Here is a 19,460-nt window from a genome sequence, read left to right on the forward strand (position 1 = left end):
TTTATAATAATCATTTTTGTGGTTACATGCCTAATTCAAATGCAATTAATTTACTGTTGAATAACATGAAATTTTATTTTAAAATGTGAATGATACAGGTTCATTTTTTTCATTGAAAATAACGTACAGAAGTTCACTCTCTGCAAACAATACAAGATTGCAAAATAGCTTCCTTGAATAGTAGATAGAATTATATTTTACCAGTTTTGTTATGAATATGAATTTCCTGCACTACGTATTGAAAATGAATATGTTGTGCAGTATGTTTCAAATATTCTCAGAATAGCTATTTTCAGACCATTTGTCCTTTTTGGTTTTTCAAAGCACTCTGAATTTATGAAATTATTTTCAGCAAAATTAAATGGCCATTTTTTCTTGTTTCTAATTTTCTATTTAATTGGGACATTTTGAGTTTCTTTAATTCTGATAAAACGATGATTGTTCATCATTAGTGTTATTGATAGTAGAACATGGTAGTTCAGTTCAGTGTATTTGTAATGAGAAGTAGTATAGAAACATTTTTAATAAATAATAAAATAAAAATTGGAATAAATGCTTCTGTTTATTCTGTTTGTAGTAATGCAATATTTTTTCCTTAGTATTTTTTTTTTTTTTTTGGAAACTCAGAATATATCAATTACCGTATTTTTTGGAGTATAAGACGCAGCTTAGTTTTTTGGGAGGAAAATGGGAGGGGGGAAATCTGCCTACCAGGTATTCATCTGGCTAGTGTCCTTAGTCTGGTCAGCTTCAGCACATTAGTTTGCTGGTTTTGATCCCCTGCTTGGGGATCAAAAACAGCTTCTAAAGCACAGCTGAGAGGGAGCAGCAATGAGAAAAGCAGGCAAAGCATAGAGATCGCTTCACTTGCTAGCATCTCATTAGGGCTGAAAAAAAGCTTCGAAAAAGCTACATTCAGAGTATAAGACGCACCCAAATTTTCAGCCTCTTTTGGGGGGGAGGAAAGTGTATTTTATACTCTGAAAAATATGGTCGTCTTCCAAATATCTCTAATCATTCTTGATATATTGAGGGGAATAATTGTATGGGTGATAGCACTGGTGTTCATAGTCATACTGTAACTATTTTGAGTATTAAAATAGTTAAAATGGCAGTTGTTATGAGTCTAACTGCCCCCCCACCCCCAGACCCATGGATGCTATCGACTGGTTGTTAGCTAAATAAAAGAAGGGTGTTCATAGATCTCTATCAATTGCCAAGAGCTCTAGTTTATCTACAAATAAGCATGGAATTGATCATTAACAGTCAGGATACCACTGGTGCCAACAACAATACTTTTGTAGTCTACTGCTGGCTGTAGTTTGAAATATCACCCCTTCTGTTTTGTTTTGTGAAATTTAGATTATATAACAAAAACAGGACTGAGTTTTGCTACCTTTCAAGCATCATAGCCCCATTTCATTTCAAACATTTTAACACTTCAGCAAATTTCTATTTCAACATTTAAGACATGGTTTTAGTTTAGAAAATATGTAATTTTGAATTAATTTTTTACTAAATCTTTTCAGCGTGGCATTCCTGAAATAAGATCAATATATTTTATGGATTGAAAAATGTCCCAACAATATTCAAAGTATCTAAAGAAAATTCTGAATTTATAAGAAATATAGATCCTGCAAGAGAGGACTTTTGAACTTCCAAATGTTATTTCATGAGTGTGTGTGTGTGTGTGTGTGATACTATTTGGACAGATTCTGTATATCTTTTCCTGCAGCAACACTGAGTGTCAGGACATGGATACTCCTAAAGCCTTTGCACTGTACAACTAATCCTCACTTATGAACCACAAAATCTGTCACTAAGCAAAGTGGTTGTTAATTGAAATGCTACGTGATTGCACTGACTTACATTAGTTCTACCGGTGGTTCTTAAGTGAATCACCACAAGTTGTTAAGTGCAATGTCATGTGACTGCAACTTGCAAGTTCTTGTGACTTCCCTGTTGATTTTGCTTGTTGCAAGCTGGCTGAGGAGGTTGCAAATAGCGATCACGTGACCATAGGATACCTCAACCATTGTAAATGTGCACTGGTTGTCAAGTGCCTAAATTGCAATCATGTGACTTTGGGGATGCTGTGATGGCCGCAACTTTGAGGACTGGTTATGAGCCTCCTTTTTCAATGGCATCATATCTTTGATCAGTCTCTGAACAAGCAGTCAACGGACCACTTGTATATAGTCTGTACTATATTTATGTAAAAGTACAAATATCCATGATTTCAATTGCCAATACAGGTTTTGAACCCCTTTGAATTCCCACTGCCTACCTTTGTGTGGCAAGTCCCAAAGAGGGCAAATCTGGTCTTGTAACGCCTCCTAGTGGTGACCAGTGTAACTGAAAACACAATATATACATTGTATAAAAATAGAACATTTTCCTTTTCCCTTAAAGTGAAGGGGATGGAAATCATGTAAAACCTTGTATACGTGCAAGCATGAAATAATGTAACATTACATCTCTCTTGGCTCTGAAAGCTTAATAGAAGATGAACTGTATATACCTTTTGATTAATTTCAGATAGTTGGGAAGCTCTAAAGTAGCACCCAAAGGTCTGTGTCTGATTTATTCTGCTTCTCTTAGCAGAATGCAGGGCTACTTTCAAAAGTTCTTGTCCTTCCGTCTCTACATCCAGCTCCAAAAAGTTGGAGAATTATTTAGAGCAGATCTTGGAGGTGGTGGTAATGTTGGCTTATGTCTGCAAAAATGTTGAAAAATTTAAAGAGAATTGATATATTGGTAAGAATGACATTTCTTTTGTATCAAATGTCTGATAAAACAATGTGCCTTGCTTGTAGTTTACAGTCCATGCTAGAGGATCTGATCATTGCTACGGCTGATGGTCTTCTACATCTTATTCACTGGGATGGTTTGACAAATGGAAGGAAAGCCATAAATCTCAATACAGTACCATTTTCAGTGGATCTACATTCATCTAGAGGTATTTCTTATCTATCTATCTATAGATATATAGATATATATAAGCAAAAAACCACTCACGCATCATCACAAAATCTCCAGAACCGTAAAGCCTACAAACTTGAAATTTGCCACATATGTTCCTCTTGGCTTCTAGGTGCTCACTAAGAAAGGATTTTTCAAAATGACCATCAGAACATTAGTATTTCCTATATTATTTTAACACGCTCTGATGCTAGGAAGTTCTACTCCCCCTCCCCACCTGCCAAGAAATCTGTTCCAAATGCAAAACACAAGCAGAGGACAGGAGTTTCAGTTTTACTTTCACAGCAGCAAGCAGGGGATAGGATAGGGGAGGTTTGTATGGGGCAAGGCTGAGGGAGAGAAGGGAATAGGATAGGGGAGGCCTCTGTGGGGTAAGGCTGAGGGAGAAAAGGGGGATTGGATAGGCTTCTGTGGGGCAAGGTTGAGGGAGAGAAGGGGAGAGGAGAGGCCAATCATAACTACTCATTAATTTTCAAGCTGTAAGGTCGATTTATCAAGCCTGATCACATAGTTTCATAGTGGAGCACGGGTATTCAGCTAGTTTCTTATATTACATAGAAATAGAACTGATGAAGAGAACTTACAATTTAATAATGGCAGCTTTTAATAACTCTGTTCTTTACCAGGTTCTTTTTTGGGTTTTGAAAATGTACACATAAAAAATATGGAATACTGTGCTACTCTTGATGGATTTGCTGTAGTGTTTAATGATGGCAGAGTTGGTTTTATTACACCAATGTCAAGTGGATTCACAGCAGAGGTAAGATTTCTTAGCAGTTCAGTAGTTTGATTAGCTTTTCCAAGATATAGCAAATTATTTGGTCTTATGTCGTAGTCTGTAGTAATATTTGAGTTATGTCTGTGAAATTGTGAAAATATATATAGCCTCGTTTACTAGAAAATAGGGTTAATTTACAGAAATATTCTAAATAAAATGAGATTCATTTTTTGCAGTAAAATATTAATGTAAGATTATCCCTATAAAGAAAGAGTGAAGTAGACAAATAATATTTCTAGAATATCAGCTTGTTTCATAATCTCATACTGGCATTATTATATTCTGCTAATAAATTTCAGCTATACCATTTTGTTTCTTGTTAATTTATTTACTTAAAATACGTTGTTCCCTTGTGCATCATTTATGCATTCTTTCTTTAATATTTAGCACTATATAAAACAAATATTTCAAAATGCATGATACTGTACTCAATTTAAAACTTGTTATCAGTTTAAAAAGGGCATATAGGTCATGCCTCATTTTAAGATGTAACACAATGTGCTGAAAGCTAAACAGATAATTTGGATAAAATACTCTTGCAGCAACTCCATGGTGTTTGGGCACAGGAAGTTTTCGATGGGACTTGTGTGGCTGTAAACAACAAGTACAGATTAATGGCATTTGGCTGTGCAAAGTAAGTTGAATATCTTAACTCAGAACTGGAATATTTTTTTTTAAATTATCAAGCCATACTTATGGCTGAAAAACAAAGGAGCAAAAGGCTTGCTTTGAACTGCTTTTCTTTTTCCTGTGGTAGAATGTTCAAAACATTTTAGAGTTGTGGTGTTGAAATATGGGACATTGTTCGGATGTTTGCAAGGTTTTTTGTACAATTTGCCTTCTTATAAGTTGATTATTATATGTCTTATATTCTGCACACATGTAGAACATGTTTTGATCTTTTGTCAGATATTTGAGGTGTGCTATCATATCCACTGCATTCTCCTCAGAACTAATGCCAAATACCTTCACTCTCTCTTCATAATGCTTGGTTTTTAGTGCATTAAGTATCCTTGTTGCCCTTTCTTAAACTTCTTCAAGTTTTCTGAATTCTTCTTTAAGACTTGGACAGAGTATTCAAGGTGGAATACCTTGAGGCCTTGAGTTTGACACCCCTGATCTAGTAGATCCCAACAGATTCAGTTGGATGCAGAATGTTTATGTAGCACCCACCAGCAGTTCTTTCAAAAAGTCATTTTAAATCTAGAATTGGTTTAAGAAGGCCTGCAGATGCTACATTCATACCCATCACCTTTTGTCCCTTGACAGTCCTAATATGATTGTAACATCTGCTTCCCTCTGACACTAATGAGGTATAGGAAGTCCTTGCCTTACAACAGTTCATTTAATGACCATTCAAAGTTACAACGGCACTGAAAAAAGTGACTTATGATCCTTTTTTACAGTTATGACCTTCCCAGCATTCCCGTGATCATGTGATCAAAATTCAGGTGCTTGGCAACTGGTCTATATGACTTGCTGTGTCCCAAAGTCATGTGATCACCTTTTGCAACCTTCTGACAAGCAAAGTCAATGGGGAAGCCGGATTCACTTAACAACAGAGTTACTATCTTATCAGCTGCAGTGATTCACTTAACAAATGAGGCAAGAAAGTTCATAAAATGGGACAAAATTCATTTAGCCAATGTCTCATGTAACAACAGAAATTTTGGGCTCAATTGTGGTCGTACATCGAGAACTACCTGTATTTGAATTAATTATATGAAGTGGACTTATTGTTTACATTCCCATTTTCATCTTAATTTTAAAATTCTTGTCACAGAATTGTTTGTCTTTTTTGCTTTTCTAGTGGTTCTGTGCAAGTGTATACAATAGATCACTCCACAGGGGCCATGCAGCTATCTCACAAACTGGAACTAACACCCAAGCAATATCCTGGTAAGCCCAATTATATTAACATTCAGGTTGGATTGTTTACCATCTTTTTGGTGATATCCCTCCCTGATTAATTTATAACAAGTAAACAGTTTAGCATACAGTGGCCATACAAAAGGCTGACCTACCTATCCAATCATCTGGGTCTATGCACATTCAATTATGCATATCCCGTACAATTCTGTAGCAGAGAATATATGTCTGACAAAAATTATGAAGTATCATTATTATTACCCATCATACAGTACAGGCTGGCCAGGTTGTGCTCATAGCTGTACCAGCTCCGGAAAGACAGTTATTTCTTTCTTTTAAGGAGGAGTCAACAGTTAACAGTAACAGAGCTAGCAGATGTGAGCTGAAAAGAAATCTAAAAAAATTCTAGAGGTTGGGAAAGAGCTATGTTTGCCATAATATATATTTTTTAAAATCTAGTGGTCGTAATGGTTTTGCAACCCAGGACGTTCTACTAGTTACCCAACATGAATGCATTGTTTCTTAGTCACACAAAGAGAAACCGAGTGGTTAGTTACCAGTAAAAAAGGTTCCCTTTGCACCAACATTTATACATCTAACACATAGTTTAGAAAGCTATAAATCTTGCTTTGCATTTCCGGGTATTGTGCTCTGACTACAGGCTTGTTAGAGAAATAGAGAAATTGCTTGGAAACAGTTATAAGGTTCACTTACGCTATTCCAATATTTTTTACTAGCTTGGAAAGAATTGTGGCAGGGCTCCAAAGATCTATGACAACTGAGCTAAGAGCTCCGGTAAAGTTTTTCATATCCTTAAGCAAGAATAATTTATACAGAGGAAAGAGGGAGGGTAGAATGTAGATATGCATTTTCTGTTCATCCTGATGACTTCTTACTCTGTTTTCGTGCATTTGTATGTGTATCATGAGGAGGATAAAACTCTGCATTGTTTAATAAAATTAAATTGCATCCTGTTAGGATTAATATTTTGGAGTATATTACCTATCCCATAGAGCCAATATACTACACCTTCACCTTGCAGCTAAATTTCTCATCCTAAAAGAATAGCAATTGTAGAAGTGAATTGAATCCCTTGTGTAGCATTTTGAATTTCCAGAAGAAAAGTGGGAGTTAAATATATTAAACTACTACCCATCTTTAAAATAGTTAAAAATGTTAAAAATAGGTTTTTAAAATCTGCTGACAATTTTTGTATTTCAATAGATATTTGGAACAAAACAGGAGCTGTTAAACTCATCAGATGGTCTCCAGATAATTGTGTTGTTATGGTGACCTGGGAGTGTGGAGGCCTGTCTTTATGGAGTGTATTTGGGGCCCAGCTTATTTGTACTCTAGGAGGTGACTTTATGTAAGTAACTTTTGCTTCATATTAGGATATTAATATGTAAATTTTGTATTTGCTACGCAAAGCTTTTAAAACTATTTTTCTTTGCTTAATTATTTAATATCTCATACTGTATATATTATCAACTGAATTAGTAAAAAGGAAAATGCTGAAAAGCAAAACGCTCATTTTTTTTATGCACAATGTCAGCACTTCAACCTGCATTTACTCTAGTGCTGACATAAGAAGGAGAAGCGAAGGCATCTGGAAAGGGACGGCTGACTTTTCACCTACTTATTTTCCCTGCAGCTTTTTTATCTGCAGCTACAAAATCAGTTCTCCCTTCAGTCTCTGCTGTATAAAATATGGATCTATGTTTTTATGTGCTACGTATACTGTACCTTCTAAATTCAGAACTATTTTTAATAGCTACAGAAGAGTTTCCTTTTTTCCTCTGTTTATTAGACTTGACGAAGTTGATTAAACTGATCTGATGTAATACTTTTAAATTAGTAGAAAAGTACAAATGATATTAAAGATCCCTAGAATAGGGTTGGGCAAATAGAAATATTTGCCCAAATATCTCATACCTATTTTTCTTGGCTATTTAGGTTTAATATATCAAGGATGAAAAGGTGAGACTTGGAAATAGGGAATTAAAAATGCCCCCCATTAGTATGTATGTAGTGAATTGAAACACAAAGTCTCTTTATCCAATATTTAAATGCAATATTTTGTTTATGCTATTCATTTTAGTCATCGAACTGATGGTACTAAAAAGGACCCTCTGAAGATCAGCTCTATGGTGAGCATCATTTATTATTACTTTACTAGTTTATTTTTCTTTCTCATGTACGTACACACAATTAAATTTTATTCTAATACTTTACCAATAAATTAACTTGGATTTATCCACTCTACTTAAGCCTCTTTCTGCATTAATATTACAATCCAGATATTTTCAGGTTAAATTTAATTTACTTAATTTACACAAAGAAAAATAGTGAGGTTCATAAGCAAATTATATTCCCTGCTAGGGACAGATCTTAGAAAACCGCAGTATGTTCCTTCGGTCAGAATAACAAGACCATTCAGTTCTTAGGAACTGGAATATGTCTTGGATAACAGTTCTAGCAAATACTACTATTTCACAGAACAAGGCTGACCTTTGGATAGAGATTTTGTCTGTGGTTTTTCTTAGCACACATGGCTGTAAAAGGTATACAAAATTGTGAAAATATCTGTAAATGGTGGGAAAGGGATATAAAGGAGGAGAACTGTGCTTTTCATCAAACTTATTGGTGTCAACTTTATATTAGGCATTCTTTGAATAGAAAAATTCTAGACAGTATTTCTCTGTTCCAATCTCTTAGTTGTTTTAAATGATATACTCTTATTTTTTATTTTTCTTCTTAGAGTTGGGGATCTGAAGGTTATCATCTATGGGTAATCGATGCAAATAACTCTGGGAATTCAATGACTGAGAGCAAAAACAAAGGGCAACATTTTGGTATTTTGCAATTTCAGTTCATCAAAAGTGCACTCGCAGTTAATCCTTGCATAGTAAGTATTCAAGTTTGATGATTTGTAGTGCTAGGTTACTTCTATTATATTTTTGGTCAAAGCATTGCCTAATTTGAATTATATTTAAAAAATATTTTTAAAGAAAATATAAATAAAGAATATATAACAATGCTGCTGTGTAAACTTTATTTGAAACATGAACGTGCCACCATTCTTAAATAATCTTTTCCCAATTTTATTTTTTTATTTTCTTAGAAACTTTATTTATGTTACTACTGTTCACTGTCTGAAGTATTTGTTTCTTTGTTTATTCACAGAGCAGCCAGGAGCAGGTCCTCCTTCAGGGAGAAGATCGCTTATACTTGAACTGTGGAGATGTAGTGCAAGCTCAGACTCCTAGAAGTTCCTCAGCACATGCTGAACATAAGACTGTCAGAGAAAGAGGCCAATTTTCATATGAGAGCTTAGATTCTCAGGGTTTAAGCACTTTATTAGGGCACAGGCATTGGCATGTTGTACAGGTAACTTCCTCTCTTGGCACTTGACTGCTTCCCTTTTCACAACTTATTTTTTTTAATGCCTGTCAGCTTCTGCTGTGAAAGAAGACCAGATTAAAAACTAGTGACTTCCCAAGACTACATCTTAAAATGCTTTGACTCTCTCATATAAGAAACCTATTCTTAGTTCTATAATCTCTATTGTCTAGTAGGATCAAAATATCTTTACTGTTAAAACTTCCTAACTGAATTTTTTTATTTATGTTCCTGATAGACTACACATAGAAGCCAATAAATACACATATGTCAATAAATATATAAAATATACATGCAAATAAAGAATGATGAATATCTACTATATTACCCAGAGATGATCTACTGAAAATGAGAATAAATATTTGCAGATGTAATCATGTAATATTTTATTTATTGACTTTGATGAAATGTGATAATTATAATAAATTTTCATAATGCTTTTTTTCCCCTTCTTTTAAAGATTCACAATATATATTTAGAGATCAACTGGCCCATAAGGGTAAGTTGCTTTAAAACGCGAATACTTTACAATTTTGATTGTATTGAGAGAGAAATTTCTTTTTATAGAAATGAATTGGATGGGGCAGCTTGTATTAGAAATCATTATTAATGAAATAGGGCAAATAGTATAATTCTTCTGTTAATAAGGATCTGACAAGTTGCATTTGTTTTCTTCATAAACAGTTTTCAGCCATTGATAAGATGGGGCAGAATGTAGCTGTAGTTGGCAAATTTGGCTTTGCACATTGCTCTCTGCTTTCCAAAAAATGGAAACTGTTTGGCAACATTACCCAGGTGAGTGGCTGATTATAAATGAATTAATGGACAAAGAAACATTACGTCTAAAAATGTTACCAATTTATAGAATGTCATTGAGATTTATAGACTGTTTGCTAATCTGTTGTGTGTAATGTATGTAATGTAATGTATGTAATATACGTATGTATTAAATAATAGACATTTACATTAAGGCTCATAGAAATACTTTCTTGTGTCAGTGCTCAGCGATAGATATGACATTTTGTATTTTAGGAGAAAGGAGGAAAGCATCTTATAAAATTATATTATTCCAGTAATTAAAGGATTTCTTATAACTTCGCTAAGAAATAGAACTGTTGGCTAATAGCTATTCTGGCAGAATTTATTTTGGAGAAGAGGGAAGCCATATAGTTTCTGTTGTTTATTAATTTTGTGAATGGAGGAGGTGGATTATAATAAGGGTGGGGGAGAAAGCAGGCCATGGATATCTTTATCCCCAAAACAGCTTAACTGGATTCTTTCTTCTGCCAAAGGCAGCTACAACAAGTAACTCTGTAGGAAGGATCCTGGAAGTTTTCTGTTTTTTACATTGTATATTAGCTGGTTGGGAGATTTGTTATTGTGAAATATGGGTTCTAAATAATGTAATAAATAAAATAAACTGAGGGAATCAGGAAGGAAAAAAAAGCCAACACCGTTCTAGACTGCATAAACAGAGGGATAGAATCAAGATCACATGAAGTGTTAATACCACTTTATAATGCCTTGGTAAGGCCACACTTGGAATACTGCATCCAATTTTGGTCACCACAAAGTAAAAAAGATGTTGAAACTCTAGAAAGAGTGCAGAGAGAAGCAACAAAGATGATTAGGGGACTTGAGAATAAAACATATAAAGAACGGTTGCTGGAACTGGATATGTCTAGTCTTATGAAAAGAAGGACTAGGGGTGACATGATAGCAATGTTCCAATATCTCAGGGGTTGCCAAAAGAAGAGGGAGTCAAACTATTCTCCAAAGCACCTGAGGGTAGAACAAGAAGCAATGCAATGGATGAAAACTAATCAAGGAGAGAAGCAACTTAGAACTAAGGAGAAATTTCCTGACAATTAGAACAATTAATCAGTGGAACAACTTGCCTCCAGAAGTTGTGAATGCTCCAACACTGGAAGTTTTTAAGAAGAGATTAGATAACCATTTGTCTGAAGTGGTGTAAGGTTTCCTGCCTAAGCAGGGGGTTGGACTAGAAGACCTCCAAAGTCACTTCCAACTCTGTTATTCTATATTCTATAAAACTACTTCTGCTTCTACTTTCATGTTCAGATTTTTAAAACTTAAAACCTCAACTTGAAGGAATATTGGTGGTGGTAGTGGGAGAAGTGGTAGATCCAATTTGTGCACCTGTCACTTAGGTAAAATTAACTCCATCATTCAGCCAGAAACACTTCAAGGAAATTCTTTCTGGAGATTTAAGACAATAGCATTGCTTTCAATAGCAAGGGAGGTATGCAGAATATTTAAAATATGAAAACAGCTTGTTTTGAGTGCTAAACAGCTGTTTTCAATAGCAAATCTGCCTTTTTCAGTGCCATTCAGACTTTACCAAAACCAAAAAAATAAATTAAAAAAAAAATCCAGCAAGTTCAGAACAGCATCAAAACATTTCCTGTGGGATCAGATCAGTCCTCTCAAGCTTGACACAGCTCTTTCAAGTTCAAAATGACATTTCTGGCTCAATTTTTTTTCTAGTGGGATAGCATGTTTCTTTCTGCTATCTTCTCAAGATCAATCCCTAATGATTATATAGTGATGTCAAAGCTCTTACCTGCAGTTCTTATAAATTGTATAAATATAACATTTAGGACTGACTTCTAGAATACTTGGGGCCAAGGAAGAGTTAATAAAATTAATACTCTAATGTTTATCCATAAATGTTATTACCAAAATTATTAACATCTTTTTATTATATAATTGTATTAGCCTTGATTATATTAGCCTTGATGGATAAGCTGTTGGGGTAAGTGGATTTTTAAAAAGTTGAATAATTCAAGCTTTTCACTTAATTTTAGGAACAAAGTATGACTGTTACTGGAGGCTTAGCATGGTGGAATGACTTCATTGTCATTGCATGTTACAACTTAAGTGACCGCCAGGAAGAGGTAAGGCAGACCTTGAATATAAAAGACTGAAATTCTCCTGTTGGTGCACTTTTATGGCAACATTAAATAGAAATCTGCCTGTTATATTAGTTACATTAGAAACTTTATTGCCTGCATAGCAATAACAATTACAAATAACAACAATAACCATTTGTTATTTTCATTTTTCTTTCTGTTCTCAGAAAGTATCAGGATTAAAATTAATATTCCTCAAAATTCTGATTTTTGTAAATCAGGTTTTTTTAAATTGCAGCTGATATTACCTTATTGAGATAAGGAATGCCCAGTGATATTTTACAAACAAAACCAAAAGGAGAAAGTAGACTCTTTCTAAAACTCCAAGGACATTTTATGGCAGGCTATATTGGGATATACTTGGAATAAGAGAAATCCCCCAATTTTTTGTTTGTTTGTTTTCTTGTTTGTTTCAAGTTTTTTATTTTATTTTATACATACATATCGATGCGTGAACAGTGTGGCACCTGGGTGTTATACATTTTAATTCAGATAAAACTAGTAATATTAATCATAGTTGTTACATTCATCCAGTTTATGTATTTCTAATAATAGTACACATATTAAGTTAGTCTTTCATTATTAAATTATTCCATGTTTCAATATATTGTTCTAATGCTAATTACCATATTATTTAAACATACATAATAATACCGCCATTCAATTTCTAAACTTCCCTCTTGTTATTGCTTTCATTTTATTATGTAAAAATGTGTATACTAATATTTCCCCTTTCTCTTATTTCTGTCTCTATTCTAACTTTTAATCATATCACTCTTATATCAAAAGACGTTTTCTTTTTATCCAACATCTCTCGCCCACTTTGGTGCTTTGAATCCTGCTCATTTTTAACTTACCTCTCATATTTCACTCTTTGCATCTATTTGTATTAAGGTACAATCATTATTTTATTTCAGTGTTTTAATACACAGTTCTAATACCAATCACAATATTATTTAAACATACATAGGAAAAGGATAATGAATGAAGTGTATTTAGTATCACAACAGAGATGAAAAATCCATTCCATGAAAAATCTACCGGTAGTTAGGGTGTGGATCAGCCAGTTCTCATGAAAGGACGAGGCTTGAAAATTAGTTTAAATTCTCCTTATAAGTTTGTGATCAAAAGTATTCATTATTCTTTCAGCTAAGAGTATATTTACGAACAGCCAATCTGGACAATGCATTTGCTCATATCACCAAAGTGCAGGCAGAAACTTTATTGCTCAGCGTCTTTCGGGACATCATAATTTTGTTCAGAGCAGACTGTTCTATTTGCCTTTATAGTATTAAAAGAAAATCTGATGGGTGAGTATACTTCAAATATGTTATTGCATAATTCATTTTACTTTACTTTTGTTTTAAAGTATGGGTGAGGGAGAAAGGAAGCCTTTGGTGAAAATCTCTTGAATCAGATTTGAGTGGTGTCCTTTTTGCTCTTGTTCATTCTGATGTGTGTAAATACTAACACAGAGTTCAGTATTACAGGCATTAAGTCATGTTTAGCTCAGCAGGTACTTTATGTTAGGGAACTCGACAAAGCTAACCTTGAAAATGAAAAATATTTTCCTTAATCAATAGCATTAGAAAATTGCCAAAGGAATATATAGTTAATAATTCAATATACAGTATAGCCAATTGTAATCTGACTTACTTTTCAATAATGTTTGCTTTATTTGGTTACATGGAATATTTGCAATATCTTTGTCTCGTCAGGATTGTTGTATTATCTGAAAATTATTATCATACTGATAGACAAAGATTTTAGAATACCTCACAGATGTTTATTTGGGGCTAATAGGAGACTGACCACTGGACTTTTCTTTGTCTTTCAGCCCTAATCCCACTACAAGTATTCAGGTTCTACAAGAGGTTTCTATGTCACGTTATATTCCTCACCCGTTTCTTGTTGTGTCTGTTACTTTAACATCAGTAAGAACAGAGACAGGTATCAGCTTGAAAATGCCACAGCAGGTATCTACAGGGTTTTTTAAAATTATTTTAAAGCTAGAGAAAGCAGATTTTCCACTTGAAAACAGTATATATAAGACCGTCCCTCATTAAATCTCCCCAATTGTTGGGGCAAGATAGATGAGAGGACGTGGTTGATAAATTGATAAATCATGGTGTTTTAGGTTAAAGACAAGAGAAAAATGCATGTGTTTGAACTAACATTGAATATCCTAATGTGCATAATATCTTTATGAAGGAATGATTTGGATAAGCTGCTGTTTTTGCAGCTTCCTGTAGGCTTTTTGTTTTTTAAAGCTGATGTTACTAAGAAATTGCTGTTGTTTTGAATGATAGTTTACTTGAAAAACATTTGTGAGGATTCAGTATGGCTCTAAGACGTTCAACATCAAAAATAAACTATGGTGAGGGATAGGGGATATAATGTTATCAGTCTGCTGAATGACAGTCAGCTTTACTTTTCGAAGAGGGCAGTTGGGTCATCAGCTTTTTGTTTATGACCAGTGTGGATTGAATGATATTGAATAGCATGCTTTTATAAACACAGTGCTGATAATGATGTGTTTGAACTTTCAGAAAAATAAATTCAGCAAAATTGAAAAGGAATAATAAATGTTTGTTTTTCTTTAAGGCCTGTGAAGCAGAGAGCATTATGTTAAATTTAGCAGGACAGTTAATCATGGTACAGAGAGATCGATCAGGTCCTCAGATACGAGAAAAAGAAAGTAGTCCCAACCAAAGGAAACTTGTGAGTTAACTTATGGAAAAATCTCAATGAAACGAATGCACATTGTGAATTAATCTGAATGTGTAATACTTTGTTGATCTTACAATTAAAGCAAGCGTTCTTTATTAATAAATGACTGTAACTTTTCTGAATTCTTGTAACATTGCTTTTCAAATAGCACTTGCTTACCCAACATTGTATAATAGTGACTAATGTAGAAGGCTGTTTTCAAACACAACTAACAATGTGAACTGTAGCAATATCTTAATAAACATAGCAGAGACCAAAAATAAGGGATTTAATATCAGTAGCAAATATAGGCAGTACTGTAACTTTAGATTATTTTTAAAGAACCTTTCCTTCATTTCTGTACTTTGGTAACCCATTTATGTTAATACAGAGTGAAGAAAAATAGATAAGCTATATTGTTGATTATTTAAAAATATGGGAAAAATACTTTGTAGTAACAGGATAATATGAAGAAAATTATGGAGATTAGGGAGAGTTACATTAATTTAGTAAACTAACATGATCGTGCTTATATTAAGGAAGAATGAGATGTCAGCAGAATTAATGTTTGTGTGTTGCCATTTAAACTTGATGAACAACTTGTATAAAGGGAGAAAAGAAAATAGCCTAATTAGTATTATTCCTATGTTCTCAGCTGCCATTCTGTGCTCCTGTTGTACTTGCCCAGTCTGTAGAAAATGTTTGGACAACATGCCGTTCTAACAGACAGAAACGGCACTTATTGGAAGCTCTGTGGCTCAGCTGCGGGGGATCAGGTATGAAGGTCTGGCTTCCTTTGTTTCCCAGGGACCATCGCAAACCACATTCCTTTCTTTCAAGACGGATCATGCTGCCTTTCCACATTAACATCTACCCCTTGGCTGTTTTGTTTGAAGATGCCTTGGTTCTTGGTGCTGTCAATGACACTGTGCTTTATGACTGTTTATATACTCACAGCAGTGCTGTTGAACATTTAGAGGTCCTCTTCCCCTTCTGTATTGTTGAGAGAACATCTCAGATCTACCTCCATCACATTTTACGCCAGCTTTTGGTGAGGAACCTAGGTGAACAAGCCTTGCTTTTGGCTCACTCTTGTGCCACATTACCATATTTTCCTCATGTACTAGAACTGATGCTCCATGAAGTGCTGGAAGAAGAAGCTACCTCGCGGGATCCCATTCCCGATCCTCTCCTTCCCACTGTGGCTAAATTTATTACAGAGTTCCCCCTCTTCCTACAGACTGTTGTTCATTGTGCTAGAAAAACAGAATATGCCCTGTGGAATTATCTCTTTGCTGCTGTTGGAAATCCAAAAGACTTGTTTGAAGAGTGTTTAATGGCCCAGGATTTGGACACAGCCGCATCTTACCTTATTATTCTGCAGGTAATTATATTCACTCATTTTATTCGGAAAAGTGATACGGTGTGCTAAGCACACAACCCAAAGAATACAAGCATCTTATTTTGATAGAGCTTTGTCTCTTACAAGTATATATTTATTAAATAAGGATGGAAATAAAAAATAAGAGAGAGATGCTAATTATCTTTGGGAATGAAATTGTCTACTATACAGTCATATGTGTAAGTATAAAGGAGCTGATTGATATAATAGATGCCTCTAGGTCATTTCCAGTTAGCAGTCCTATCATAGTCATGGACAGTAAAATCATGGGCCATGATTATTGGACTCAGACAATGAAATCAAAAGGTGTGAAGTTTGATGCACGCTTTTATCTGCAGCCTTTTCTGTTTGCTTATTGATGTGCTAAATAAAAAGAATCAGTGGCTTCTGTGTAAAAAGTGTTTTATATTGGTTCCAGAATATGGAAGTTCCAGCAGTTAGTAGGCAGCATGCAACTCTGCTATTCAATACAGCTTTAGAGAAAGGAAAGTGGGATCTTTGTCGACACATGATCAGATTTCTGAAAGCCATTGGCTCTGGCGAATCGGAGACCCCTCCTGCTACACCAACAACTCAGGTTTGAAAGGCACAATTGCTCTATCATAAATGTCTTTGACACTAAACCAGATGTAATTTGGAGGAGGAAATGTTCAAGTCACTTGTGAAATTTGCTAACTGTCCAGTTATCATATCAGATATTTTCCTCAATAAATGGATTTTAATCATACACTAAACCATAGTCCTTTTTATTAATGAATGACTGTATGTGAACATGATTATCTGATGGTTAAGGGTAACTAGAACTTGCAACCTGTATTTGGCACCTTAAGCAAAGGGTCTGCCTAGCTTTGCTTGTGTATAATGTCATAAGACTTGTTTATGTGTTATTCTGGAAACAGAAGTGTGGTAAAAGTATTATAAATCAAAACGACTCATCAGTCCGTATCGTACTACTGCTTTTGCCATTTCAAACTTGTTGCTTTCAAATTCCTTGAAGTTGGGTAGTTGGATATTTTGATCAAGGGAATAGGAGAAAAGAGTCATATTTTCAGAACTATAGCATAACATTCTCAGTCTTAGCAGACCCACTATTTGCTTTTAGTCATACTTTGATGTCTGCAATCTGCAAGATGTCCAAGCCAGGCCTATGCTGTTTTGGTAGCAGATGGCAAGATGTCTGAACAGAAGCATTCTTCTCTTAAGCTAAGGGTTTTTGATCCTAAAAGTTTTAGACCTTTTTTGAAAAATAACCAAATGTAGCATTAAGCCTGTCTGAAGCAGTAGTCACTTTAATGTCATAATATAGCAAGAAAGCAAAAAAACAAAACAAAAGAAAAAATACCTATTATCTAAAAAATTTTGAAGTCATTATAAGTAAATGGATATTTTTTCAGGGAGCATCTGTTTGATGGAGGATTACTTGAATAACTCGTTATTGTGAAATTCATTAGAAATATTTCTTTCACCATAAAACCTACTCTCAGCATTTCTGGTTTTCAGCCAGTCTGCTCTTTGCTTTAAATTTAATTTAATCAGTTTAGACACTGTCCAACTCTAATGAAGTCTCCAACCTGTCTATTCTTATCCCTTTCTTCCTTCCATGTAGGAACCTACTTCAAGTGGTGGCTTTGAGTTCTTCAGACATCGCAGTATTAGTTTGTCTCAATCTGGAGAGACACTGCCAGCTGGCAAATTTAACTTGCAAAAAACTCTGAGCATGCCATCTGGCCCATCTGGCAAAAGGTAATCAAGCAGAAGAGAATATATGTCTCTTGCTATATATTTCATGCATCAACCCTACATATATTAAATTACAGAGATTATTACTACAATACTGATTCTGTTTGATGATGAAATTTCACAGTACTCCAACTTGATTCCTAGAAAATTAGACCAAATCCATAAATAAAATGGAAGTTTGTCTTTGGTGTTAACCTTCTTATTTTCCCACCTTTGTAGATTGAGTAAGGAAAGTGATTGTGCTGAGAACATGTACATTGACATGATGCTGTGGAGACATGCTCGTCGTCTTCTGGAAGAAATCAGGCTTAAGGACCTTGGTTGTTTTGCTGCACAGCTGGGCTTTGAGTTGATAGGCTGGTTGTGCAAAGAGCGCAACAGAGCTGCCCGTGTGGAGGATTTTGTGTCTGCTTTGAAGACATTACACAATGATTTTCTTTGGCCATATCCCATTATTCCAGTGTGCTCTATAAATTCACCTTTGAAGAACGGAAAATGTAGAACAGGTATCTTATCCTCCCTCTCGTTTAATTTACCAGAATTTAAATGTAGCTTTAGAGTAAATGGAGTCTTACAGTGCTGTTACCTTTCATTTTGTGTTTTCAGATCAGATGATTATTTTCATATTTGTACCAAATCCATTGTTGGTGCTACCATAGAGGCAAATTTAGCAGACATTTTGAATTCAAGTGATGTTGCACTTTAGCGCGTTACGATTAAACATGTTTAATTCAGTCTTTGAAATTAAACTGTATTTAAACAAAGAATAAAAACATATAGCAAGAAATTGTTGGAATTGATACTATCTACCAGATGAATGTTACAGTTAAAGGGTTCATAGGAAAGAAAATAAATCAATTTGGTTTCATTGTGTGCAGGTTCCACTATATGTGGCATTATTAATCTATACTGAAGGTTATGGTAGGCATCCTGAAGCAGTAGGAGTTGGTTACAAGTCCTTGAAATGAATTAAGCTTGAAATCTTAAATAACATGTTTAAGGCTGGAACAACACCTCATTCACATGCTCTCATTTCCAGTAATAGGCGAACAACTCTTAAAATCACAGTCTGCTGACAGCTTTTTAAACATGGAAATAGACTCTGGCATCCCAGGTGTACCCAGGACTCATAGCTGGTTTGGTGCCATCAGCTCCTCACAAAGAGAGATGGATACAGCATCTTCCCATGGCCCTCAAATGCAGGAAGCATTCCTCTCACCTTTGTTAAGTAAAGTGGGTGAGTTCTTTATTCTGATATTTGGCTTTCTTTTAGGTGGTTCTGGGTATTTTATCTGAAAATAAAAATATACTTTTCATATATAACAACTGCCATTTGCTTCTTCATCTTTCTTGGGAATAATGTAGAAGGTAAAGGATTAAATAGCAGAGGAAAAACAAACCAATAATATATGTATAAATTCATATTTAGAATGAATTCAAAATAGGAATTCTATTGGCAGCAGCAATCTAGAACTTCATCAGAAGATAGCATACCTGTATGTATAGTGACCATGCCAGTCTCTTCTGGAATAAGTAGTGTTCACAAAGTGCAGAAAAAGAATAATAAATATTAAGTTGGAAAAAAAAGTTTATTTATATTCCACCTTTATTATTTTTATAAATAATTCAAGGTGGTGAACATATC

General features: G+C 34.5%; 1 protein-coding gene across 1 annotated transcript in view; it reads left to right on the plus strand.

Moving 5' to 3' along the window:
* RIC1 (RIC1 partner of RAB6A GEF complex) overlaps positions 1-19,460 on the plus strand; it is a 47,090-nt gene that overhangs the window by 21,981 nt on the left and 5,649 nt on the right. The window contains exons 5-23 of the mRNA XM_034410356.2: positions 2,817-2,959; positions 3,609-3,742; positions 4,303-4,394; positions 5,571-5,659; positions 6,854-6,998; positions 7,731-7,779; positions 8,391-8,537; positions 8,816-9,019; positions 9,492-9,530; positions 9,716-9,826; positions 11,860-11,949; positions 13,114-13,274; positions 13,802-13,940; positions 14,569-14,685; positions 15,329-16,057; positions 16,494-16,652; positions 17,682-17,818; positions 18,035-18,321; positions 18,855-19,052. Of these exons, the coding sequence (XP_034266247.1) occupies positions 2,817-2,959; positions 3,609-3,742; positions 4,303-4,394; positions 5,571-5,659; positions 6,854-6,998; positions 7,731-7,779; positions 8,391-8,537; positions 8,816-9,019; positions 9,492-9,530; positions 9,716-9,826; positions 11,860-11,949; positions 13,114-13,274; positions 13,802-13,940; positions 14,569-14,685; positions 15,329-16,057; positions 16,494-16,652; positions 17,682-17,818; positions 18,035-18,321; positions 18,855-19,052 (3,170 nt within the window). The remainder of the gene's footprint in view (positions 1-2,816; positions 2,960-3,608; positions 3,743-4,302; positions 4,395-5,570; positions 5,660-6,853; positions 6,999-7,730; positions 7,780-8,390; positions 8,538-8,815; positions 9,020-9,491; positions 9,531-9,715; positions 9,827-11,859; positions 11,950-13,113; positions 13,275-13,801; positions 13,941-14,568; positions 14,686-15,328; positions 16,058-16,493; positions 16,653-17,681; positions 17,819-18,034; positions 18,322-18,854; positions 19,053-19,460) is intronic.

The sequence above is a fragment of the Pantherophis guttatus genome, chromosome 2 (assembly GCF_059756535.1).
Source record: "Pantherophis guttatus breed Tessera chromosome 2, ASM5975653v1, whole genome shotgun sequence".
NCBI lineage: Eukaryota > Metazoa > Chordata > Lepidosauria > Squamata > Colubridae > Pantherophis > Pantherophis guttatus.